Source organism: Brassica napus, chromosome C9 (genome assembly GCF_020379485.1).
Source record: "Brassica napus cultivar Da-Ae chromosome C9, Da-Ae, whole genome shotgun sequence".
Classification (NCBI taxonomy): domain Eukaryota; kingdom Viridiplantae; phylum Streptophyta; class Magnoliopsida; order Brassicales; family Brassicaceae; genus Brassica; species Brassica napus.
In genome coordinates this window covers 42,006,914-42,032,948 of record NC_063452.1, presented here as the reverse complement: position 1 = coordinate 42,032,948, position 26,035 = coordinate 42,006,914, and the positions used below count along the sequence as shown (strand labels likewise).

At 39.3% G+C, this 26,035-nt stretch overlaps 6 protein-coding genes across 6 annotated transcripts; 1 reads left to right on the top strand and 5 right to left on the bottom strand.

Moving 5' to 3' along the window:
- The first annotated feature begins 6,446 nt into the window (after nt 1-6,446).
- Nucleotides 6,447-9,589, top strand: LOC106417277. Its single transcript, XM_013858109.2, has 6 exons — nt 6,447-7,285; nt 7,392-8,199; nt 8,268-8,285; nt 8,394-8,659; nt 8,741-8,822; nt 8,906-9,589. Exons 1-6 carry the CDS (start codon nt 6,447-6,449, stop codon nt 9,587-9,589), a joined length of 2,697 nt encoding a protein of 898 aa, XP_013713563.2.
- A 1,678-nt stretch (nt 9,590-11,267) lies between these two features.
- On the bottom strand, nt 11,268-12,644 carry LOC106417242. The gene has a single exon (XM_013858080.2). It carries the CDS (start codon nt 12,642-12,644, stop codon nt 11,268-11,270), a length of 1,377 nt encoding a protein of 458 aa, XP_013713534.1.
- A 404-nt stretch (nt 12,645-13,048) lies between these two features.
- On the bottom strand, nt 13,049-14,499 carry LOC106417274. Its single transcript, XM_048768689.1, has 2 exons — nt 14,068-14,499; nt 13,049-13,773 (listed from the first exon to the last, which is right to left on the bottom strand). Exons 1-2 carry the CDS (start codon nt 14,170-14,172, stop codon nt 13,159-13,161), a joined length of 720 nt encoding a protein of 239 aa, XP_048624646.1. The 5' UTR covers nt 14,173-14,499; the 3' UTR covers nt 13,049-13,158.
- Nucleotides 14,249-17,044, bottom strand: LOC106417241. The gene is made up of 4 exons (XM_048768008.1): nt 17,016-17,044; nt 15,329-16,937; nt 14,619-15,244; nt 14,249-14,540 (listed from the first exon to the last, which is right to left on the bottom strand). Exons 1-4 carry the CDS (start codon nt 17,042-17,044, stop codon nt 14,249-14,251), a joined length of 2,556 nt encoding a protein of 851 aa, XP_048623965.1.
- An 813-nt stretch (nt 17,045-17,857) lies between these two features.
- Nucleotides 17,858-19,480, bottom strand: LOC106417273. The gene is made up of 4 exons (XM_013858105.3): nt 19,269-19,480; nt 18,868-19,200; nt 18,427-18,780; nt 17,858-18,322 (listed from the first exon to the last, which is right to left on the bottom strand). The coding sequence occupies exons 1-4, from the start codon at nt 19,476-19,478 to the stop codon at nt 18,041-18,043; spliced, it is 1,179 nt and encodes a 392-aa protein (XP_013713559.3). The 5' UTR covers nt 19,479-19,480; the 3' UTR covers nt 17,858-18,040.
- Nucleotides 19,481-19,696: 216 nt separating this feature from the next.
- Nucleotides 19,697-22,467, bottom strand: LOC111209499 (high mobility group nucleosome-binding domain-containing protein 5-like). The gene is made up of 3 exons (XM_022709431.2): nt 20,236-22,467; nt 19,950-20,156; nt 19,697-19,868 (listed from the first exon to the last, which is right to left on the bottom strand). Exons 1-3 carry the CDS (start codon nt 21,088-21,090, stop codon nt 19,767-19,769), a joined length of 1,164 nt encoding a protein of 387 aa, XP_022565152.2. The 5' UTR covers nt 21,091-22,467; the 3' UTR covers nt 19,697-19,766.
- Nucleotides 22,468-26,035: the final 3,568 nt, after the last annotated feature.

The window sequence follows — 26,035 nt, the reverse complement described above, 5'->3', positions numbered from 1 at the left end:
TCCGACGACTTTGCTGTTAATCGGAATGTCGTCGGAAATTCGTCGGAATGTACCGACGAACTTCCGACGACTACAACGGTTACATTTTTTATCGGAATGTCATCGAAAAGTCGTCGGAAAATTCCGACGACCCATGTTTCGTCGGAATTCCGTCGGAAATGGCCGACGGAATTCCGACGACTTAATTTTTTTGGATTTGGTCGGATATTTGTCAGTATTCCGTCACAAATTTCTGACAACCTTGGTGTCCGTCGGAACCTCCGTCGGAATTCTGTGTGTTTTCTTGTAGTGGGTGGTCCTGTCCATTTTAGGTGGATGTATGTATTTGAAAGATACATGTATCCTTTGAAGCAGGTGGTCAAAAACAAACCACGCATTGAAGGTTCAATAGTTGCACAATGGATAAATGAGGAGATTTCAAATGTTTCCTCAAATTTTTTTGGGCATCCTGAAATCATGAGCATTCCAGAAGGTCCGAATGATATTCGTTTCACATACAATTATCCGGATGTACCACCCTTGTTTTACCATGAAGGGAGAATTAGTGGTCAATGCTCAACTGGTTGGTTGAATGATGAAGATAACACCGTTCTTCAGACATTTATGATGCTCAACTGTGAAACATTTGCTCCATATGAAAGGTAATTTAATATTATGGAAAATATAATATAAATACATATTTCTAGTTACAAATGATTTTAATATGTGCAGGATGTTTGAAGAATATATGACGTTAAATGTTCCTGATATTACTCCAGCTGCAATGCAAAAAGCGAAAGACACCAAATTTGCTGATTGGTGCAAAGACTATGTGAGTTATTGTTTTGTATTATAAAGTTTCACAATTTTTTTAATTAAATTTGTATTTTATAACAATGTTATTGTATTACAGATTAATGATGCGATTCAGTTTTACACATTTTCTATGTGGATGTTGGATTTTGTACAAGGTCCTAGGCGTAGTTACAGGTCTTTGCCAATATACCACACACGTGGATACACTTTTCACACTCATAACCATGGTCAAAATAAGAGAACTCAACATTATGGTGTATGTGTACCTGGAACCAACGAGACAGACTACTATGGCCTTGTACAAGAGATCATGATGGTGGAGTATCATGGTGATATTGGTTTGAAAGTCATGGTTTTTAAATGTTTTTGGTTTGACAAAACAGCAAATCGCTGTATGAGAATACATCCATTTGGTCTTGTTGATGTCTCACCACGAAGACAATATGCAAAATATGATTCTTTTGTATTACCAGGTAAGTGAAAAATATATAATTATTTCTTTGGGATTTGATATTATTGATGAAACTATGATGTTATTGTACTATAAACAGGTAATTGTGATCAAGCATGTTTTATTCCTTATCCACGGGTACGTCGACAATCAGTCGATGACTGGTGGGCATGCGCAAAAATTATTCCCCGAGGAATCCGTGAATCATCAGAAATTGCGTTAACGGCATGGCAAGATAATAGACGTGATCATGTTGCTGAAAGTTCATTGTTACGGGTGGAGACACATGTTGTTGATGATGTGTCTGATTATGATATCGCTCCGGTGAATCCTCCAAACGATGAATATGTATCTGATGGTGATGTAGAAGCAGACCGTGATTCATATGAAGATTCGTAATAGAAAAATATATTCCAAGATTGTAAAATATGTGTTTAAGGTAGTAAGATATGTTTTAAGGTTGAAAAATAAGTTGTAAGGTTGTAAAATAAGTTGGAAGGTTGTAAAATATATTGTAGTGTTGTAAAATATATTGTGAGATTTAAAATAAATGGTAAGGTTGTAAAATATATGGTTTTAAGAAATATTGTAAGGTTTTAAAGTAAATTGTAAGATTTTTGAAATATGTATGTAAGTTGTTGTGTGAGTATAAAGTTGAAGGAAGATGGTTTAGGGATTATAGTTTAGGGGTTAGATGTTTGTGGTTTCGGGTTTTGAAAATAGCCACGTTTATCTCGTGGCTACACAGTGGCTATGTGAAAATTGGAAAAAACCAATTGGTTTGCCTCCAATGTATTTGGTTTTGGCTCCAATTATTTTTGGTTTCGCGGTTTATATTAAAGAACAGCCACTGTATTTTCGTGGTAATATCGTGGCTATGTTGAAATTTTGGTTTGCCAATTGGTTTGCCTCCAATTTATTTGGTTGTGGCTCCAATTATTTGACATTTCGCGGTTATTGCTAAAAAGGAACCACGATTGGCCACACTGTTTTTCGTGGCTTTGCTGAAAGGGTTTTATATCGGTTTTCCTCTTTCTTCCAACACTTAGCACAAAAAAGAAACCGAAACTCTCTCTCGACTCGCGACTGACGAAACGCGTCGTCTTCTCCGGTTTCAAGTCTCGCCGTCTCCCATTCCAAGCCTCACCGTCTCCCGTCTCTCGTCTCTCATCTCTTAAGGTAACCCCTTTCTCTCCTCCGCTAAATCAGAAACCTTAGGATCCCGAATCGATTAGATGTTCTAGGGTTTCGATTTATTTATTTTTTGGGGCTTTTTAATTCTTTGCTTGTGTGTGTGTTTCGATTTCTTTCCAATCTAGGGTTTCGATTTCACATGCAATCTAAGGTTTCAATTTCGTTCCAATCTAGGGTTTCGATTTCACATGCAATCTAAGGTTTCGATTAGGGGTTTTGTCTCTGTCTAGTTAGTGTTCTTGTGACCAAAAAGTGTTTAAATTTCTCATGTTTTTCTCTCTGTCTCTTTTATTTCGCTTTGTCTCTGTTTATATTTGCTTGTATACTAATGTTATTTTTTCATTGGTTGTGAATAGATGAACTCACCAAGAGTACCTCCTCCTATGCCTCCTGGTGCTACTGGACCGGCTTCTATGACTCCTGGTGCTACTGGACCGGCTTTGAACCATGCTGCTTCCTCTTCTCGTTCCAATAGCTACCCGCAGATGACTCTCAATGCAATGCTCAATTCACCTGCTAGGCTAGCACAGCCTCATCTCCATCCAGATAAAATCAATGGAGCTTTATGGTAAGATTACATTTGGTCTCCATCTCTTTCTTAGACTAAAATAGTTTCTGTTATTTGTTTTATGGCTGTGATTGCTTAGGATAGTTTATGTTTAGGATTGTTAGCGATGATTGTTTATTTTTTAGGAATTTTTGTGATGTATTGTTTCTGTTACTGATGTTGGTTATCGTTTTAGGTTTGGTATTGACCCATGTGTCAACTCTTTCATTCGGGCAACTTGGCAAGCATACTACATGGGGCCTTGGAAGAGTTGGAGGAAGGTTCCTGATGAAAGGAGGGAATCATGGTGGCAAACGTTTGTGGTAAGTGACTAGTATACATTGTATATGCCGTTAACATGTTTTAAAATCGCTTACTGTTTTGTTTTCTTTTGTAGCAAAATTTCTATTGGGACCCTGAGTTTAATGACTTAGTATACAGTCTTTGGAAGAAAGAAACGTGGACAACCATTGCTGAAAGGATAAGCAAGAAGAAGAGGCAACAGAAGAAGCCAAAGTACATCAATGAATCTGACTGGACTCTCCGGTTGGAGCATTAGGCGACCGATGCAGCTAAAAAGAAGAGCAAGAAGGCTGCAAAATCTCGCAAGTCTGATCCTGTGGGTAAAGGCTGCCACAAGCATAATGCATGACCTCGGTCTTTTGCAAGGATTGAGTATAACATGGTATCTTTCCATGTCTATACTCTTAATACTGTTTTTTTTTCTAATCTACTGTAATTATTTTCTTTTTTTGCAGATGGTGGCTTCTGGTACTAATGAGAGGCCATCATTCACTGACCTAGTCAGGGCGACACACACCAGACCAGATGGGACTTTTGTGAACTACCGTGCTGAAGAGCTGGTTACTCAAGCCGAGCTGGAAGCCACACAGCTCTCTAACACTGACGAATCACCCGGGAGTCCAAGTGCATCATCTACTCCTTCTCGCCTCAAGATAAACAAAGCTTATCTAAAGGTATCTTTCATACACTAGGTTTCAGTTGTTTTATGTTCTGATCTGTATGTGGAATTGGATGACTTAGAACTACTTAAGAATGTGGTTGGTTATTTGCAGGTAGAATTAGATATGACTTAGAGCTGTGCATGTTCTGTTTATTTACAGTGAAGAAAGCTTTTATTAAAATTGTTTTCTGTTATGTTCAACAGAATGCTAAGGGTAAGAGGGGGCATGTTTATGGACCCGGCAGTGCCCAATACAGGGAGCAAGCACCTTCTTCACGCGTCCCTAATGGTCTTGCCCGCAACCTGGAGCTGGATATGCGTGTGGGAGGTCTTGAGACAAGCCTCCAAAGTGTGAGGGAGGACGTGTCTGAGGTGAAGCAGGATGTGTCCGAGATGAAGCAGGACTTTGCATCAACAAGAGATGCAATCAATCAGCTCCTCAAAATGCTTCGTCCCCCACAAGCACCTACTGAACAGACTTCTGCTCAGCCCCAAGCCCCAACTCCTCAGCCTTAAGTAGGTTCCTGTCTTCTCTTTTGTAACAAAGCTCATCAAACTCTAGCTCATCTTTTGTAGAGTCTTCTTAGACTCTTTAAAACTCTTCTCCCTTGTATAATTATCTATGTTTGTGTAATATTGAACCTACTCTTTTATATATATGCAATTTCTGTTTTAATTATATGTGCAATGTTTTAATATTTGAATGGAAATATAAATTGTTGAATTTGACAAATTAAAACAAATCAAAGAGGAAAACCATTTACAAAAATTGTTATATAATAGCCATAATATAGAAAGTGGCTTTAACGTGGCTAACCAATACCACGTGAATAAAAAACAAAATCGTGGCTTTTTAAAGCCACGAATACATAGTGGCAAGACCGTGGTAAACACAGCCACTTTAAATTAGTGGTATAACTGTGGCTTTTATAGCCACTAAAAGTAGTAACGCTAAAGATGTTATTACCGTGGCTATTAAAGCCACGAGAAGAAGCGTTGGAAAAGCGTGGCTACTAGCCACGATAAGCCACGTTTTTATTCGAGCCACGAGGCCATAGCCACAATAATTTTCCTTTCCAAAACCGCGGCTCTTTTCTCTCTAGCCACGAATTTCTCCTCTATAGCCACGAAGTTGTAGTGGCTATGCGGTAGTTTTTTACTAGTGATATCCTTTCTACCATATATAATTGATTCCTTTAAAATCATTGGTATTCACCATTTATGTACAAGGCCTCGACATGAGATCTTGGGTAGGAAAAAAATAGGGAAAATTGGAAATATGCAACAAAAAGACTAGTATATTTTTTCCTATGCCATAATATGAATTAGAAGTTGTCCACTTAGCATATTTTTTTATGTAAACCCAATTAAGTCACTAATCTAAGCCTAAAATGTTTTTTTTTGTAAAATTAATTGTTAAAAAAAAAGTTAAAAGTAAAAAAAAAAACATATGGTAAATAAACAAAAAGGGATAATCCCAAATCGTGACTTAGAACCCTAATTTCGTCTTCTCCTTTGGCGATAGAGAACAAAAGACAATTTCAAGTCATCGGCGTGTCATAGCTCGCCGTCGCCGGTGTTCCTTCTGCCCGCTAGGACTCCGGTGGTGTTCTTCTTCTTCTTAATCGCAGTCTCAGAAACCACGTCTCACTTCGCATCTCGTTCTCAATTAACTCACCGAACACCACTGCAGCTCGAACCTCACCGATAACCGAAGCTCTTGCCTCTCCGATCTGGAATATACTCTCTCAGCTCTATTTCAAGCAAACCAATCGAGACTTTTCAGGTTTGTTTGTGAATTTTTTTTTCATGTCTTTGTATCTTTTACTTGAGTCTTTTTTTAATCATAGTTTGACTGTCATAGGTTTCGAATTTAGTTTCTGTGAATGATTTCGGCTTCTATCTTATCAAAGTTGCATACTTTTTTGATTGTTGGTTTGTGGCAACTGATCTCTTGTACCAGTTGTTGTTTCTCGTGACATTGAGGGAGAATGGATTCGTATTTGACTGGGTATTGACATCTATAAAGCATGTAAAGTATGTGGTTTGTATTTTTGTATGTCTTAGGTTATTTTGTTTGATTTGTTTTCACTAGTATGTATGTCTTTGGACGATTGTTTTATGATGAAAAGTGGCATGAACCGTGACTGTTATGATTGTTTTTCTTTCCTTGTGCATTGTTCTCAGACACCTCGACCTTTTCAGGTTTGTATAAGAACTGGTGACTTCATTTTCATGTCTTTCTTTTAAAAATATATGTGTTTCATTATCATAATTTACGCTTGATATATATCGATTTTAGTTGAGATAGTTAGTGTTAATGATTTAGGTGTCTATGTTATCAAAGTTTAATTATTTTGATGTTTTTGAACGCTAAGTAAAGTTTCATACTTTTTCTTGTTTGTCAACGCTTAAGTTTTATGAACTTGTATTATGATGACTTTGTTTTATGAGTACTGACTGTGGTGATTGTATTTGTTTCATTGTTCACAGGTATGGCGATGGATCAGTTGCCAAAAACCGTATTCAAAGAGGGAACGGAAACACAAGTTGAGAAGGTCAACAACACTTGTCGAACTTCCATACTTAAGAAGGTGGAGAAGTATGTTGAAGCAGAGTACAAGGAAGTGTTGGGTGATCCGCTATTTTCTCAGGTTATGGATATTTATGTGCACAAGCTTCAGTATTCAGGGAGAGTGATCCACAGCTTCGTTTGTAAGCAGCTTCTGACCGCAAAGCGCCATGAGTTGTGGTTCCATTTTGCTAGGAGGGCTCTCAGATTTTCAATGCAAGAATTCCATGCGATCACTGGTCTGAAATATAAAGACGACGAGCCTGAATTGGATATTGATAACTGGAGAGGTGATAAAGGGTTTTGGAGTAAGTTGCTGCGGAGAAAAGGAAAAATTAGCCTACAGCAAATCAGGAAGGTGCATCTGAAATCTTGTAATACATGGTCTCATGTTGATAGGCTGAGGATGCTGTATTTGTGTGTGATTGATGGTCTGGTTATGGCGAAGGATGAGAAGGTGTGCATCCCACACAAGTACATCAAGCTGGTGATGGATTTCGATAAGATGAGAAAATATCCGTGGGGTCTTCACTCATTTGATGCGCTTGTGACTTCCATTGCTGAAGCTAGGGATAAAGTGAAGACGCAGAACAGTTATGTCATAGATGGATTCTCTTATGCACTTCAGATTTGGTTGATGGAGGCTATTCCAGACATCGGGTCTCTTTTGGGTAAGAAGCTCAAAGAAGGCGTCACTAGCATGAGATGCAGAAATTGGAAAGGATCTGCTAAGGTTTCCTATGAGGATATTATTAGTATTGAGTCCGATTTTGCATCCACTGTAAGTTTTGATTCCTTTAATCAATGTGATTAAATTTCACGATTCTTAATCTTTGTGTTTAACTTTTGAACTTTGTTTTTTTTGTAGGGAGTTGTGTTTTCCATACATCTCTTCAACTGGAAATGGCAACATCATTGTTGATGCTGGGTTTGAGCGAGACGATGAGATGAATGACGAAAGGGTCGATCTGATCATTGACATGTACAGAAAGAAGTATGACTGGAGTAAGCATGTTTGGGGTAATCAGGAAACTGAACAACCATATGCGGACAGTTCTGAGGATGATGGTTCAAAGGAAGAAGAGGCTGGAGAAAGAAGTGACTGTGGAATGGAAGAAGAAATAGAAACCGCCCAGTTGTCTCCTACAAAGAAGAGAAAGAACCAGTATCAGGATATTGGAGCCGAGTCAAGGAAGAAGAGGATACTTTGCCAAAGATCAACCGACAAATACAGAGATCTTGAAGAGGGTATGAAGTCATATATCCAGGGTATGTTTAAGTCTTCTTTTACTGCCTTAGGGCTTGAGGTCCGCGTCTTAATTGAAGACCGGTTTACGAAATTAGAGCAGACGATCCTTTCATCTCAGACTCCAGTTGGTGTTCCGGCTTATACTCATGGTGCTGCTCCGGCTTATACTCAGACTCATGGTGCTGCTCCGGCTTATACTCAGACTCATGGTGCTGCTCCGGCTTATATTCATACTGCTGCTGCTGCTACGACATCTACTCAAGCTCCTGGATCGGATTCTACTCTTGCTCCTACTCCTACTCCGGCGTCTACTCACACTAGTGCTCCTGCTACTACTTCCCGCGCTCGAGCTTCTCGCAACAAAGCTTCGGTTCCTTCTCACACTGGTGGTCCTGCAACTGCTGCTATGACAAGGTCTCAGACAAAGGTAAACAAGAAATAGATCTTTTCTCATGTATTTGATGTTTTGTTAGATGTTTGTAATATTGATGTAAGGATGATGGTTTGTTTGCGGTTTGTAATATATTGAAGTAAGGATGATGTACTGAAATTGCATGTATTTGATGTTGTCATATATATGTTTTTAAAGTATTAATGTCATGTTTTTCTGTTTATAACCAGGATCCAGAGTTGTCTGATGTGTTTGGCAGCTTATTTGACACTTTAGATTTCAATTTAGGGACCCAAGAGCACTTACAAAAGACAATGGGCAGCCTTACACAAGAGTCGCATGTTAAGGGGTTTGATCCATCTCAAGAGATCTTCAACCGACCATTCTTGAATGATATAGATGATCCAGAAGTCCGTTGCAAAGACAGCAACTACGAATTGGTTTTTGTTCCAGAAGACAAATTTTCCAAACTAACTGAATGGATCCTCAAGCCCAAGTAAGTAATATTTGTATTTTTTTTACTATTTTTCTCAATTTTTCTCACAAACATCGTCACACTAGTGTTTTCTATTTACAGAGTACTTCAGATTGGGCCATCTAAATTTGATGTAGAGTTGGCTTCGCGTATAATGGGCCCTAATGAATGGTTGAAGAACAATGTGAGTTTAGCTTAGACTTAATTTGCAGATTGAATTATGTTATTGGTTCTCATTCCTTAAAAAAAATGCATTGTCTTTTTCAGGACATGGACGCCATGATGTATTTGTTTCGGGAAAAAACCTCATTGCGTCGGTGGAAGCCAAACCGAGTAGCATTTATGAACTGTATGTTCAGTAATCAGATCATCACCGCCTACAGAAAGTTTGATGGGAACAGGAGAGGGTACAAAGTCGACAACAACCTTCTCGAGTATGGAAGAGGTGAGCTTCCATATCATGGAAGCACAGGTTCGGTTTGGAGTGTTGATGTCGATCGTCTCTACATCCCTATTTGTGTCAACCAAATCCATTGGATCTCTATGTGCGTCAATCTTATGAACCGGACTGTTGAGGTTTTTGATTGTGGGGGTAAGAAGAACAACAAGGCCGTGGAAGCATTCGCCGTCCTCATTCCACGAATCGTCAAGGCTGTCCAGTCATCAGATAAGAAGAAAGATTTCAATGTCAAACAGTATGCTATTTCATATGTCCCGATGCGCGCCCTAAACACAAGTGGCAATGATTGTGGTGCTTATTCGTTGAAGTTCATAGAGTGCCATCTACTTGGTTTAGATTTCTCTTTGGTGAATGACGATAACATCCAAGAAGCCCGACACAAGATAGCGTTTGATCTTTGGGAAGCAGCAAATGATGAGGCCTTGCAGTATCGAATGTCCACATTTAAGCCTCCAAAGCGTGCTCCGGAGAAAACGGTTGAACTCTTTTGAGTTCATGATTGTTGTCTTTGATAGTTTGTGGTTTATCATTTCAGTTCATGCACTACTGTTATTGTTTTGAAACTGATCTACTATTTCAGTTCATGATTATTGTTTATGTTTCGAAACTGATATATTAATTGATTTAGGGTATAGGGTTTCAACCCTATCTAATTTATTTGAGTTCATGGTTAATTGTTGTTGTTAGTGGTTATGATAATTTTCATTTTAAATAAGAACGGGTTGAAACCCCTAAATTCATTACGGTTCAAACCCCCAAATTCGATGTTGAACCCCCAAATTCGATGTTGAACCCCTAAATTCGATTTGGTTCAAACCCTATACCCTAAATCATGTTATAGGGTGTAGTATTTAACAAGAGTAAATAAGAATTCTGTGTTTAACAATTTCTTTACAATATAGTATGTAACATGACGATTTTAATTGATTACTAAGATATGATTTACAAATTAGTATTTTCAAATTTTGTCTTCATATAATTCTCAGAAGTCGATTTTTGTGTATTAGAGTGTAGTATTTTAGCAGCTAATATAAGTGTTATAGAGTATAACCCAATTACGGTTTATACCCACTAGGGCCACCCGAAAATGTTTAACACCCGACCCTAAACCCAGGTCCACACAACCCCAAACACGTGAGTTTCTTTTCATTTGTCGAAACTTAAGAAAGTAAAGTAGAGAGAAAAGGGGATTAGGGTTCTTTATCTGCGAATCTAGCAACGAAATTGCAATGACCAGTTCGTCAACATCTTCTCCTCGTTTTCCTCGAATCTCTACTCATGGTGTGCCTACAAGATGTTGGTGTGGCGAGGGCATAACCACGTTTGGTTCATCGACCACGGAGAATAGGTATCGAAGATTCTACCGATGATAAATCGCAAGAGATGTAAGTCCCTGTTTTGATTTCATGTTGCAGATTAAACCATACTATATCACTTAGATTTACAGTTCATAATACAATACTCACTGATTTTTGTTTCTTTTGCGCTAGAGAAAAACTGAGAATCATCTATTTAAATGGATTGATGAAGCTTTGATTGAGGAGATTCGGATGGTGGATGCGAAACATGAGAGGGTTGCTCAAGGGATTACGAAGTTTGAAGAAAGGTTATGGAAAAGGTGAAGTCCGAGATGGTTAGAGTTGAACATCAGATGTCCGAAAAGCTTAAAGAGAAGGTAGACTTGGAGATTGCTAGAGTTGCACATGAGATGAAACATAAGCTAAAGATAGAAATTGTGGCTTTGGTAGTTGCAGGAGCAATCGTAGGAATATGGACTTCTCTTAGTGTATGAGCATGTTCTAGTGGTCGGTTGCTTGTTGTCTGAGTTTGATTTTCTTCAGAATCTCTTAAGTTTGCAGTATTGTTTTTCATTATTTTGACTAATATACACTCCATGGATTCTTGTTTACAGTCGTTGGTTTTATAAGCAGCTTCAGTTCACAATCTATTTCATGTTTTTTAAAGAGTAAAAGTTGCAGAGAAACCTACTGATCAGCTTCAGTTTACAACTTATTGTCAAATATATAACATTACAGAAAACGAAGGAATGATTGCATAAAATTAAGTAAACCATATCCAAGAACAAGAAAATCCAGAAGCAAGAAAACTAAGCAAATCAAGTGACCAACACCATAATGAAAAACAAGAAAATCCAAAACAAAGACATGCCTAAATAGCTCTATCACACGTAGCCCTGTTATGATTCTCTTCGCCACATCGACTGCACCTGCGCCTTTTTTTTTCTTGAGCTCCTTGCGATGAACGGAGCTTGTCTTCAACAGTCTCATACCTGCGTTTTCTTCTCCTTCCTGCTCCTCTTCTTGATTCAGGAGCTAGCACACTGGCATTCCGAACAGTATATGGAACCACCCAACTATCCTCAGGAACACCTATTGGATTGATAGTTTCTTCATAAGCTGTTCTCCAATTGGAAGTCGTGTACATGAAATCCGTTAGTGAGGATGGGGCTCGGCCAACTGTTAAACCAGCCTTGATTGCATGTCTACATGGGATTTTCAGTAGGTCGTATTTCCCACAAGAGCAGGTTCTTCTGTCCAAATCAACCAGGCAGTCGATTGTATCTCCGCGAACCAAAAAACGATGCTCGTTAACTTGCTGGACAAGAAACGTTTTACCCTTGTTAATCCGTCTATCTATCTTTTTCTCGATGGCAATAGTTAATGGTTTTGTGTGCTTCCTGCTTCGTGTGCGTCGTTCGAAGAACCAACGGGTAAGCATTTCTCTGATGCTATCCAACAAAGGAATGACTGGATACTCTCTTGGTGAGCGCGAAGCAGAGTTTATTGACTCAGCCGGGTTTGTTGTCCTGATGTCGTACATGTATCCTTGAAACTGACAGCGAGCCCACTTTGTAACATCTGCATCTGTTAAATATTTTCCAATAGCTGGACTAATATTGCACACAGCTTCGAATCGCTTCTGAAAATCAATAATTCTATAAGCTTTAGAAGCTTTTGCAATCAATCCAACCACTCCTTTTCCTCTGTAATGTGTGACCACATTATTTAACAAATGGTGAATACAAATTCCATGTTGAGAAAGAGGATACACATTCTCAAGCCCCTTACAAAGTGTGTTATTTCTGTCCGACACAAACGCAAGAGCACGCTCGTCCGGAACAACAACCTTTAGTTGTCTGAAAAACCAATCCCATGAACGATCATTTTCTGAGTCCACAACCGCAAATGCAATAGGATACAAGTTGGAGTTTCCATCTAAAGCCGTCGCAACAAGTAATACTCCTTTGTATTTGCTCTTCAAAAATGTCCCATCAACAACAAGAACTTTTCGCATGGATGTATGAAAACCTCGCACTGATTGCCAAAATGAAACAAATAGAAATCTGAATTTACCATCAACATCGGTTTCGTAAAAGGTGTGTGTTCCTTGATTAGCTTCTTTCAGCATGTGCAAGTATTTCGGAAATTTTCCAAAACTCTGCTCAGGAATGCCTCTAACCAGACTAATCGCATACTCACGAGCGTCCCACACTAATGATTTAGATATCTCGCATCCATGTTCCATTCTCATAATCTATATGATATCATTAGCTTTGGGACCTCCCAATAGTTTTTGCAGAAGCACTACAGGATATGTGGTTAGTAATAGCGGACGAAAAGCGCTATCATTTTGGTTTAATAGCGTTTCCTTGGACGCTCTGACATCACCCGTTATAAAAAGTCCAACCCTTTTAATAGCGATTTTCCTCTGTGCTATTACTAAGTGTATAACAATAGCGCTTTTGTGTTCGTAATTGTTAGTATTTATAATAACGTTTAATAAATGTTATTAGAACCAAATAATTTGATTTTTCCTAGTAGCAAAGATAGCAAATGTTTCGTGTTATTAATTAGTTTTATAATTATGCCAAAATTAATTAATAATAATTATTGAATTTATTTTTAAATAATTAATTCGAAAATATGAAATAAAAACAATATAAATTATTAAAATTCCAAAAATCAATATAATTATTCAAATCCCATAACACAACATTATCACATTCATACAAACCATCACACAAGCATACAACATATCATCAATCTACCACTAATAAACCTTCACAATCATCCCTAACATATACACTATCATCATCCATATCATCACCCATATCATCAACTTCTTGGACAGGTAAAGGAGCACCACCTAAATCCTCTTCTGTTTCCAACTCATGATAACCTCTAGGTGGTGCTCTCATAACAACATACCAATTTGAAGCATCATCCTCCCTAGAGTAGAAAACCTGTTTCGCTTGAGAAGGTAGAATGAATGGATCTTTCAAATAGGCTGCTTGGTTCATATGAAGGTTAACAAGAGTGAAGCCATCTTCTTCCTTCACACCATTCGCTGTGTTTGCCCAGTTGCATCTAAAGAGTGGCACTTTGAACATGTGATAGTCGATGACCAAAATCTCCTTTATCACTCCATAGTATGTAATCATATCCGCGACCTGTCTCATATCTCTTGCACTTGATCTACACATGCTAAAGGCTTCATAAGTTACTCCACTGTTTTGTGTCTTCAGCTTGACCGCATCAGTATGAAACCGTTGGCCATTGATGATGAATCCTTTATGTGCTAAAGCAACATTTCTTGGTCCAAATGCCAACCACCTTATCTCCTTAGAATGACTATCTTTTGAGTCTAAATGAATCTGCCGCAGGAAATCAGAGGATTATCATCAAGCCGAGGTACTTAAATTATAATCAAAACATGATAATATGTACCACGAAACCAATCATCAATCTACAAGCTAACCAGTCATAAAAATACTAAAAATCCAGACAGTTTCATCAAGCTATAAGCTACTCAGACATCAATTCGCTAAAATATGGACATGTTCTTCAAGATACAAACCAGGCATCATGATACAAGCTAACTAGTCATCACCAAACAAGCTAACCAGTATTTACAATAATAATCAAGAAAAGAATTTGGAGTTTGTAACCTTATTTTTAAGCCATTCTGTAAAGTGTTCAGTATGGTTTTTCCATAACAAAGTTTCATTTTTAGCCAATCGAGCATCCTTAGCTTGCAACTCTTCCAAATGCATCCTGATTTTAAATTAAACAACAGTATATGAAAATGAAATTATGAGTAAAACAAGTAGAAGAAACATAGAGAATTACTTACTCAAGAAAGGGATCCAAAGATGCCATGTTCATTAGCACATATCGATGTGCAATGTCTCTATCTTTATCTGACAGGGTAACCTCTATACCCTTCTGCAGAGGTCGGCCTTCAACCACCATTCTATCAGCCTCAACATCTTCATTACGATTAACTGCTTCTTGAACTGGTACTGATTCTTTAAGGAACTCTAAACAAAATGCAACACATTCTCCAGCTAAATACGCCTCAGCCATACATGCTTCTGGCCTTGCATAATTCTTAACAAAAGCCTTTAGTGTTTTCATGTACCTATAACTCAGGAAATATGAATATTAGTCAAACATCATTGTGGGAAGTGGATATATTGAAGAGAGATGTTGATCAAACCTTTCGAAGGGATACATCCATCGGAAGTGAACTGGTCCTCCCAACCGTGCCTCTCTTGATAAATGTAGTGGAAGGTGAAACATGATATCAAAAAGGGCTGGAGGGAAGAAGCGCTCCAGCTGACACATTGTCTCCACAAACTCTGTCTCCATGGATATAAGTTTCTCTGGGTCAATGATGCGCTGACACAACCTGTTGAAGTAACTGCATAATCTATTTATGGCTATCCTAGGACCCCTATGTAACAACCCTCTTAATGCAGCTGGTAACAAGTTCTGTACTAAGACATGATGATCATGCGACTTTAAACTACCAATATTTGGAGGGTTAACTGAAACACTATTCGCAATATTACCACAATAACCATCAGGGCCTCTAAACTTAGCTAACCTTTGGCAGAAAATGGTCTTCTCTCTCTTCGATAACCAGTAGGCAGCAGGAGGTAAGTATGTTTTCTTTCCCCTCACCTCTGTGTGCAAGTGCTTTCTGATTCCAATATCTTCTAAGTCTTTTCTTGCTTTCAACCCATCTTTTGACTTCGCACTTTGCATCAACAGAGACAATATAGCATCGGACACATTCTTTTCTACGTGCATAACATCAATATTGTGACGAACAGGCAACTCCTAACACATTAAACAAGAAACTGTTAGACATATTGATCTCTTCTTCCAGTAATCAGATAATATAGGTCAGTTACTATAGTTTACCTTCCAGTAAGGTAGATCAAAGAATATTGATCTCTTCTTCCACCGCCATAGTTCATTTGATTCTTCACACTCTTCTTCTTGTAACCTCTCATCATCTTCCAACTCTAGTCTTTTCCTTTTTTTTTCCTTCTCTAGAGGTCTACCAAAATCATTCGTAAAAGCTTGTAGTGTCTCATATATCTCAGCGCCTGTTTGTATCCTATTAGCATTCCCTTCCTCCACAGTGTTGTCAAACCAAGCTTTTTTATATCTGTAACGATGGCCAGGCGGTAGTCTCCTTCTGTTACTCATGTAGACAAACTTGCGGCTAAACTTAAGCCACCTTGCAGGTGTATCCTTTCCACATACATTGCAGGCTTGTTTCCCCTTTACTTTACATCCAGACAGTGTTCCTAAGGCTGGATAGTCACTGATACTCCAAAGCAGCAAGGCTCTGAGATTAAAGTTCTCCTTCGCAAATGAGTCATACACTTCAATACCCTCAGCCCACAAATCCTTTAGATCGTCTATCAGTGGTGCTAGGTAAACATCAATGTTGTTACCAGGAGCAGTAGGACCAGGGATCAACAAAGTCAGCATTATATTCTCAGCCTTCATACACATGGTTGGAGGCGTGTTATAGTTCACTAACAACACTGGCCATGTGCTGTGATTGGTGCTTTGCATGGAGAAAGGGTTCATCCCATCTGTAGAAATCCCAAGTCGAAGATTCCGTGGATCAGCAGCAAAGTCTGGCCATTTAGCATTCACTTGTGCCCAAGAGATAGAATCAACAGGGTGCCGCATTGTACCATCTTCAGTGGCATTGGTATAGTGCCAACGCAGATCTTCAGCCATCCTTTGTGATCTAAACATCCTCCTAAACCTGTCCTTGATTGGAAAATATCTAAGGACCTTTGCCGGAATCCCCACCTTTAACTCATTACTGTGCTTATCCATTTCCCATCTTGAAACTTTGCATCTTGGACAGCTTTCTAGGTTCTCATACTCCTTCCTATACAATATGCAATCATTCTTGCAAGCATGAATACTGTCGTAGCCGAACCCAAAGATCTTCAGAAATTTTTTGATTGCAGCTAAACTCTTGGGAAGAACATTGTCTTCAGGTAGCAAATCCTCAAGTAAAACCAACAGCTGATCAAAGTAGTTCTCCGACACACCACTTTTAACCTTGAATCTGTAAAGTCCCATGATAGCTGAAACCTTTGTGTGCTTGAGACAATCCGAGTATAATGGCGTTTGAGCGTCTCTGAGCTTTTTCTTAAACTCAATTTCCTCTGGTGCTTCATCGTCTTCGTTGTCAGTTGTCGGGTTTGGACCACCTTCGTCCATGGAGAATATTGTCTTAAACAAATCAAACGCCTCTGTTTCATATTGAAGAACACTGTCTTCTGCAGAATCTCTTTTTTCTCCATGAATACTCCAACGAGAACTCTTATACTTCTTATCCATACCCCTAATCACCAAATGCTCCACAATTTTATCCAGTGACTGATGGCTCAGATTGCGGCAGTCTCTACAAGGGCATAGCATTTCAGACAGACTTCCCAATCTTTTTGCGGACGAATTCACAAAATTAGTTGCTCCTTCTGAATACTCGTGGCTATTCCTACAAGAATCAGACAAAAGAAGTTAGCTTTATTTCAATCGGCGAGTAGAAATGAGATCGAGGGATTTTAGGTTATACCTTGGAAGCCAAATCCACGACTTATCCATTTGCTTACTTTCAATCGGCGAATACAGGAACAGCTGGTTTGATTTTAGCTCGAGAGATACATGTGCTTTCTTTAGGGTTTTTTTGATTTTAGATCGCGAGACAGAAAGGAGTTTCGACAGAAAGAGAGATGTTGTGTTCTGAAATTTTCCGAGTGCAAACAGAGACAGAAAAAAATGAACGGTTGTGATCAAAGATTTGGAGAGAAATCGGACGGTCTATGATTAATCCGAGTGCAATCTTAGTAGTTGCTCCTCATTGGCTCAAAAAATAAAAAGAATGGCTAAGATTGAAGTTGGGAAGACACATCCATCGGCATATGGTTTGCCACGTCTGCAATCTTGGAGGTTACTCCTTATTGGCTCAAGGTATTAATTTCGTTTGAAATCTGGAAATTAATATATAAATATGATTTTGAAGCAAAAAAAAATTAAATTAAATCTTAAAAATCAAATATTCAGTTTTCCAATTTTACAAAAAAAAAATTGTATGAATATAAATTTTTTATGTGAGCTTTTATAAGATTGATCAATCTAGCTCATATGTTCATAAACACTACTACTTATTTGTATGTACAAAGGCTTTAGGGTATAGGGTTTGAACAAATGAGTGTTTATAAAATTTATAACTAATCAGTTTTGTGAAATTAAGATTACAATATCCTTTTAAGAATGAACAAAATTGTGAAATCAAGTACAATTAGGGTATAGGGTATAGGTTTGTACTTTAGGGTTTAGGGATTTCACTTTAGGGTATAGGATTTTAATTGTGAAATCAAGTAAAATTAGGGTATAGGGTATAGGTTTGTACAAGCTAAACATTTTCACACATAACCTTATATCATAATATAACACATAATTTTTGTTTTTTTGTCTGCTAACTGTTACATAATATCATACATGATTTCAACCGAGTAAAAAAGTACCTAAACATTCGATCACACACTAGAAATACATAGCCGATGAGAACCAACTTGAAAAATGTTTCAGACGACAATTTTAGACAAACTTGATTTTGTCATTTGGCCATGCCACAACCGAACCCATTGCATCAGATATGTATTCAATCTCTGAATTTGGCCTCCAGACTTTTGCATCACCGATCTTAGCCACATCAATCCACACCTTGCTTGCATTTGGACCTAGGGGTACAAAGTGGCACAACTCATTCGGATCCGTTGAAGCTACCCTTCCTTCAGCTACCTTACGTCCAGAGTTGTTGCAATCCAAGAGAGTGCACTTCTGCTTCGGACTTCTGGTCGAACTAGTGCTGCCTGGACTCTACAACTCAAACAAGATGACAGAAGCAAGTTCCAACATCAATCAAGGACGCAACATCAATCATCAGGCAAATAAAAAAATTTAACTTCATGTCAATTACATACCACTGCTTTTTTCTTGGCTGGCTTCGAAGGTGATGCTATTTTCTTCCCTGCACATTTAGTTGGTGTTACTTCTGTAGCAGGTGTAGGCATGACTTCAACCTTTAGGACTGGCCATGCTATTTTCTCGCTAAGTGCATCACCAATCAAGAACATATCAGCGGTTGGCCTCCACAAATATGCTTGATCATTGAACACCTTCACTACTTCGACACTAACAGCATTGGGACCCAGAGGTATGTTGTTAACCATGTCTTTGGATTTTGAAGAGCACACGAGACCTTCAGCAATGACCTCGTCCTCATCATTGGTCCAATCATATATCTTGCATCTTCGATATTCACCTTCCTTGCTTTGCTAAAACAAGATTTGAAATTAGAAATTTTAGTAATGATTAGAGATGACTCAATTGTTGTAAGAAGAAAACAAGATTTGAAAATTTACCATAGATAAATCTTCAGAACAGTTTGGATCCTTATCCAAAATCACTTTATCCATTGGCCAAGATATCTTGTATCCCACAGCTTCATCAAGAGTTAACACATCCGTAGTAGGCCTCCAGAGTGAAGCTGATGCGCTTAGTGCATACTTAACTACGATAGCCACTGCATTAGGACCAATTGGTATACGACCAATTTTGTACTTCGGTTCAGCAGAGCAGAATTCTCCTTCACCAACAACAACATCCTCTGATTCAATCCAATCCAGTATTTGTACTCTGACTCCTTCTTTGAATCCACCACTACTCTCAGATGTTTCAGCATCAACATTACTTTTCTGAGAAAAGGCAACGGAAATCGTAAATGTCTTAAAACTAATTGACCAAAGGTAATGAAAAGGATTACCTTCTTCTCAGCTAATTCTCGCACCATCCCCTTTAACTCTTCAATCTCACTTTTCATTTCTGCAATCTTAGCGTCTCTAAATTGCAGATATGCTAGCTTATTAGCTGTAATCCCTCTACCAAAGCCCCTTACTCGTCCAGGTTTGTCTTTTCCCAAAACCTTGCTCACAGCATCTTCCCTTATGTTATCAGCAGCTGATGTGGAGTCCATCCGACTGTCAAGTGACTGTATTTGTTCCTGATACAATCATTTAAACACAAAATCATTCATTGCCATAGTCTATTAACTATACACAATATACAACTTCCATAATGCTTACAATAGTCTCAGCAAACTGGGGCTTCACAGGTCTGCCATCAGCATGAGTGTGTCCCGCAATCCAAACCTTGGATCTACTCACCTTACTTGGGTCTTTACTCTTTTTTTTCTATATGAAAACAAACATATCTCACTACCATTTTAATCTAACAAGCTGATCTACAATATGTAGATGTTTGACTACTCTTTTACCATATCATCAGCTAAACGAAGCATTCCTTTGCGGCTGGTGGTGTGAGGAATCTGATTTCTTCTCATCGCTCTGTACTTGTTACTCGTTTCCTACAATATAAATATGACATTGATTATATCCATCAGACATGACCTTTAAGGATGAAACTTACTTAGTTGTAGATAACTCACTGTGAAAGATTTGGTAGTCTTACTCTTAACCCAAGTGTTCCACAGTTGAAGGGATGGGATGTTGCTCGGTTTTAAAGCTATTCTCTCAGCTGCAGTCTTCGCCACACGTACTTGTGACACCAGCCTTGACTTCCCAGCCCTCCACACATTTCCCAGCTGCTTGAAAATAACAGCTTTCTGCCACTCTTCTTGCAAGTTAAACCTCCCCTGCATCACAATAATCAAGTTAAACATGTTTATAATTTCATCTTGCGGTTAAACAAAACATACTAATATATATACAAACCTGAATTTCTTCCCACATTGTTGCTTTAGTCGCTGCATCAAGTTTTCTCCAATCGGCAAGTGTAACCGGAACATGTTCCCTCACAAGAGGACCAAGAAACGACGATAGGGTTACTGAACCAGGTCCAACATGCTCACCAATGTCATTGAATGTGACCATAATCTTATCATTGGGATTTTCAGCCACTCTACGCAACTTTGTAGGTCCTCTTTTATTTTTTTTTGAAACTTCCTCCCCTGCTAGCTCAACTCCTTCAGTACTAGGAATCTCATCATCTTGCGCAGTGCCATCTTCTTCCATATCGCGAGCTTCTTCTTCGCAAGCTTCCTCTTCGTTCCCTTTCTCATTAAGAACTCCATCATCTTCCATATTGGCCGGTTCTTCTTCATTCTCTTTCCCATTGAGATCTCCATCTTCTTCATTCTCTTTCCCATTGACATCGCCATCTTCTTCATCCTCTTTCCCATTGACATCCTCTTCATCGTCTTTATCTTCTTCAGACATTGACTTCTCAGCCTGATCATCCTTATCTTCGGGTGTTACATCTTCTACTTCATCATCCTGAGCAGGTGTTACATCTTGTACTTCATCATCCTTAGGAGGTGTAACATCTTCTACCTCATCATCGTCAGATGGTGTTACATCTTCTATGTAATCATCTTCAGCAGCCACTTTCTTGATTCTACTACTTCTTCTCGTTGGCGTTAAAACTAAATTCTTTTTAGGGGAAGCCGTTTTCTTTGCTGTTCTTTTCTTCACTTTTAGTTGCGGTGCCTTGTCCTCTTGATCTACTACCTCCAAGCCTTGATTACGTTTACTCCGACGAGAACCAACTTGTCCTCTTGTCTTTGCCATTTCTGAAACTGATAAACAAATCCAAAATCAAATCAAGCCATTCGATCAAAAAATCTAAACCCAAAATCAAATCGAAACCTTCAATCATATTCAAAATCAAACTGAAACCCACAATCATATTCAAAACCTAATCGAAACCCACAATCATATTCAAAACCTAATCGAAACCCACAATCAAAATCGAATCATGTGTTAACGCGGACATGCATGTGAAAAGAGATTTGAATCAAAGAGAAACCCAAAATCAAAGAGATTCGACTCGAGAGAACCAGTCTCTATTCTAAACTCAGAATCAAATCGAAACTCATACCAATTGAAGCTTCGGCTCGAGAGAACTCTGAAGAACTTCGATGAGTCGGTTTTGATTTTGAGGAATGTGAAGAGAGTGAAGTGAAGAGAATGAAGTCTCGGTTTTGATTAATACTTAAGTTATTTTTAATATATTTTTTCATATACGATAGCATTTAGTTTTTGATTTGCAATGGTAAGGCGCCTCCACTTACCAAATTAACGCGGCTGAATTATTTTATTTTCCCGCGACTACAAAGATAGCTTATACATTTCAAAAACGCTATTATAAAGGCCCGTGTTTATATACAATAGCAGAGAAGCAAAAAACGCTATGCTACGACGCTATCAATACCCACATTTCCTGTAGTGAAGCTGTCCGGCCACCATTATTCATACTTGACGCAGCACATGTATGATCCGCCACATATTTTTTTAAGATGAAATATGTGGATCTTGATAACCCCTCAGCACGAACACTCCACCTGCACTTGTTGTCCACTCATCGGATGTATCAAAGTTTTCTATCTGAATTCACAACTTTGTAATCGAAGTTATTCTTCATTGCTGACATTTCCAATGCTGCTTTCAACTTAGATTTGTTTTGAAACGTTTCACCCCTCTTCACAACATCCTTCAAAGAGAACCGAACACTTTTTCCCCTATCCTCTTCTTTTACACTTAAGTCAACATCTTCATCTTCTTCCGAGGCGTTCGAGTTACATTCGTCTTCACCATCCTTGCTCGATTCAGAAGAATTACCAATGCCATCTCCAGGTGAAAACGAGGAAGGCTCACCTCGCTCTCTCCTTATCAAACTCAATGTTGTCGTTGTTTGCATTGACAGGTGAAATAGACACACACAACTTTGAAGAAGCTTTTCCACTTACATATGTAAGAAAATTCTTGACTTGCCGATCATTCCCAATGATAACTGGACGACAGTCTATCATATTGATTAACTCCATAGGTAAGTAGCTTAACTCAAGCTCAACTTCGTTTTGGTCAATTCCAAAATCCTCAAAAGCCGTAGTCCTTAGATCTTCAAAGGAACTTGTCAATTCCACAGCAAGTACTCTTCTTCCTTTTTCCTTATCAAAAGCAAATCCCCATCCTTTACAGGGATCAAATTTCCACACCCCACAAGAGGCATAGATATGCACGTTCTTCGACAACGGATTCAAAATTTTGGGGTGGTTTCAAAATTAATCAAGAACTTATGAAGAAGAAGAAGAGAGGTCACGGTTATTTTTTAAAAACATAACTTTAGGAAACACGTAAAATTTGGGAAATTAAAGATTTACAGAATATTTTTCAACATATTTTGGAGAGATTTAAGGAATATTTTCGAAAATAATTCGAATTTGGCAGAACATGCATTCTGCTGCAAATAGAATGTATATATGATGGTAGATACGACGGCAGAATGTATAATCCGGCAGAGATAGGTTATAGTATCTTAGTAGATAACGAAATATTACCATGGTAGAGTATTAGTAACTAGCAGATTCTATGATTCCGAACCAGTAGATATATGTGGGAACCGAAATTCACACTGTCGATTTCCGTTTAAATTAGGAAACTAGGAAAATCCTAATTTTCCAGAGGTCCCGGATCTCTGCGAGAGCCAACGGCAAGTGACCAAATATATGCGGAAATCATGAAAAGATAACAAACGAGTTTAGAGAAAACAGTAGATCTTATTTCGAGTCCGCGTAAGAGCGTTGCGATCATTACAAGAGATCATAAAAGGTTTGGCTGCAAAGGCTATCAGCGAGTTACCTAGTTCTAGCGGCCTAAAAGCTCAAACCTAGTTGAGTCGCAGCTCGATAACAAAAGACGAAGAAAATACATGAAAGGTTTTTGATTGATTTCGGACTGAACCTCATGAAAGGCTGCCTACGTACCCCTTTCGAGGATCAAGCCGAACGTAGTTCAAGAATGAACCAAGAGATCGAACTGCTTATGCGCGTTCGTCTGGTAATCGGGTGCCAGTCATAGAAATAGAACATGTCGAGAATAATGCCTCAGAGTTTCTAAGTGTCGAGAATTCTGCCTCAGAGTTTCTAAGTCTAAAATGTTCTCTCACGTGCCTCTCGCCTAGGACTCCTTATATACTTGCTCCTAGGTCGGTTTACGTTTTTTTCTCTTCTGCCCTTAAGCCGTCATAACTTAAAAATGTAGATATTCCATTTTTCCCGATCTTTATAATTATCTTCGAATACTTTGTATTTATCCGCTTAAACTTGACATTTATCTTTCCTTGCGAACCGAGCATAAACCGTCCTGCTTTTGGTTAAGAAATCGTAAGTGGGTTTCGAGTCACGTCTTAGGTCTCTTTGGGCTGTTGTTTGACTCGAAACGTTTATTGTGGCTTCTTTCGATAAAAAAGAACTTTACGCGGTTTTTATCGTTAAGTTCGATTGATGAGTTCAAATGACGAGAAACATGAAATGGGTTGGCTACAGTCTTCGGGAGATAGCATTAAAGAGTAGACGAGAATGCATGGATTCGTGTCGTATCGATTTTTAAGAAAGCACGGTCGCTACGTAGCGACCGAGTCGTGCGCGTGCTCGGTCACTACGTAGCGACCGAGCCATGTACGTGCTCGGTCGCTACGTAGCGGCCGAGCTTCGGTGAGGGCTCGTTCGCTACGTAGCGACCGAGCTTCGGTGAGAGCTCGGTTTCTACATTGCGACCGAGCCGTGTACGTGCTCGATCGCTTCGTAGCGACCAAGCTTCGATGAGAGCTCGGTCGCTACGTAACGACCGAGCCGTGTACGTGCTTGGTCGCTACGTAGCGACCAGCTTTTGCGCTGGTTGCTACGCGGCAACGTTGTTCGCGTCTTTCTCTGATTTTTTGTGAATGTGTTTTCTCCGCAAGATTCTTCGTAAAAATAAATCTTTTTCTAAGATTTATTTTTAGTAAAAGCCTTCATACCGATTTTTACGGACTTTCTGCCAATGATTCCATCGTGACCGATTTTGACCCCAATAGTTAGCCCGCCAGCTCGTTAGAACCATGAGCTTCTAGCGTGAGGTTTTAGCAAGTGACTTGGCAAGTTAGGTGAGTTAGGCGGAATTAATGGTCGAAAAGGTCTGAGGTAAGTGGTCTTCTCGCTCTTCTAAAAGTAGAACGCGATAAGATTGGGGCTGCGCCTCATGACGGCTGCCTACGCACCCTTGTTGAAGGGATCAAGCCCTTCGTAGTTCATCTTGGAGTTAAGGTTCGTATGACTAGTCTTCCAACGAGACCTTTACGGTCTTGTTTTTATGTAGAAGTTATCAGGCGTGTTGCTGCTGATGGCATTTTATATGGGTGTAGAAGGAAGACTACGAGTTGTCATCTCGTAATCTAACTCTGTGTGAACTGCTATATCTGTGATCTGTTTCGAGAGTTTTCCGCAGTGTGTAAACTTGCGGGATTTATGAAGATGCTCGAATATTGGCAAAGAGACAAATTTTGGGATCTCGTATCAAGGTTTTTGATACTATGCCTAGAGATGTTAGAGACCAGTGCGATGGGTTTAGGGCAAGACCTAGGTTTACTCCTGGTTTTAGAGGGTGCGATGACTAATTCGACTTACGTATCCCGTTTCAGTTTCATCCTGATTCCATACCGATTTAAAGTCTGCGATAGGTTCTCGGCTTATACGACTTGTATGGTTGGAACCGAGCATCTCTCCAAGGATAATTTTTAAGCCTCCTGGAAGAGGAGTTCGAAGAAAGGGTCTTTGCCCGCGAGACGCCCAACTCGTTCGTGATCATGCCCGGGCTGTTCGCAGGGCGGAACAGAAGGGCAAGAGGGAAATTGTCGAGGTGATGAAGACTCGCGCTTCTCAATTCCAGGTTGAGTACGGGAATCTTAAGGGTGCTTTCAACTCGCTGGGCGACTTCCGTGAGTGTCGCGGCTCTGTCGGGAGCCTTTGGAAGACGCAGGAAGATGACTACGTTTTCGAGAGGGAGATGGAGTTAATGAAGGGTGGCATGAAGGATCATGCTCACGCTGAGGCGACTATTCCTTCGATCGATGGGAAGATCCAGGGATTCTGGGATTCCATCCCGGTTTCCTCTGACACCGAAGAAACTACGACTGATTTTGCCAGTGACGACGAGGAAGTGAACTTTTCCACGGATGCATTCGGAGCTTCCTTGTCCGGGAGTTTTAACTTTGACCTGTGAGCGTTTTGACGGGAAGGAGTTTTTCCCTTTATCTAGTATTTAGCGGTCGAGTATGGCCTTTGTTCATATATCTCTGGCCGAGTGTGGCCTTGAACCCCTATCGCTATGTGGTTTATATAATGGATGTCTGTTTGGGTTACTTTGTTTAGAGTGGGTTTGAAGTGAACATGAGTTGTCGTCTCATATTTATCTTCGTTGAGGCGTTCAATCTGTTAGTTCGTTCGAGACGTGAGTTTTCGTAAAAATAATTTACGATTTTTCGGGAACGTTGAGTTATGAACGAAGAGACATGTTTTAGGAATCTCGTATCGTTTAGATATCATGTCTTTGAGATGTTTGAGACCAATGCGATGGGTTTAGGGCAAGACCTAGGTTTACTCTCGGTTTTAAGGTTTGTGCGGTGACTAGCCGGCTATCGGTTTTCATGTTGTGATTTCTACTTGATTCGTACCGATTTAAACTCCGTGATAGGTTC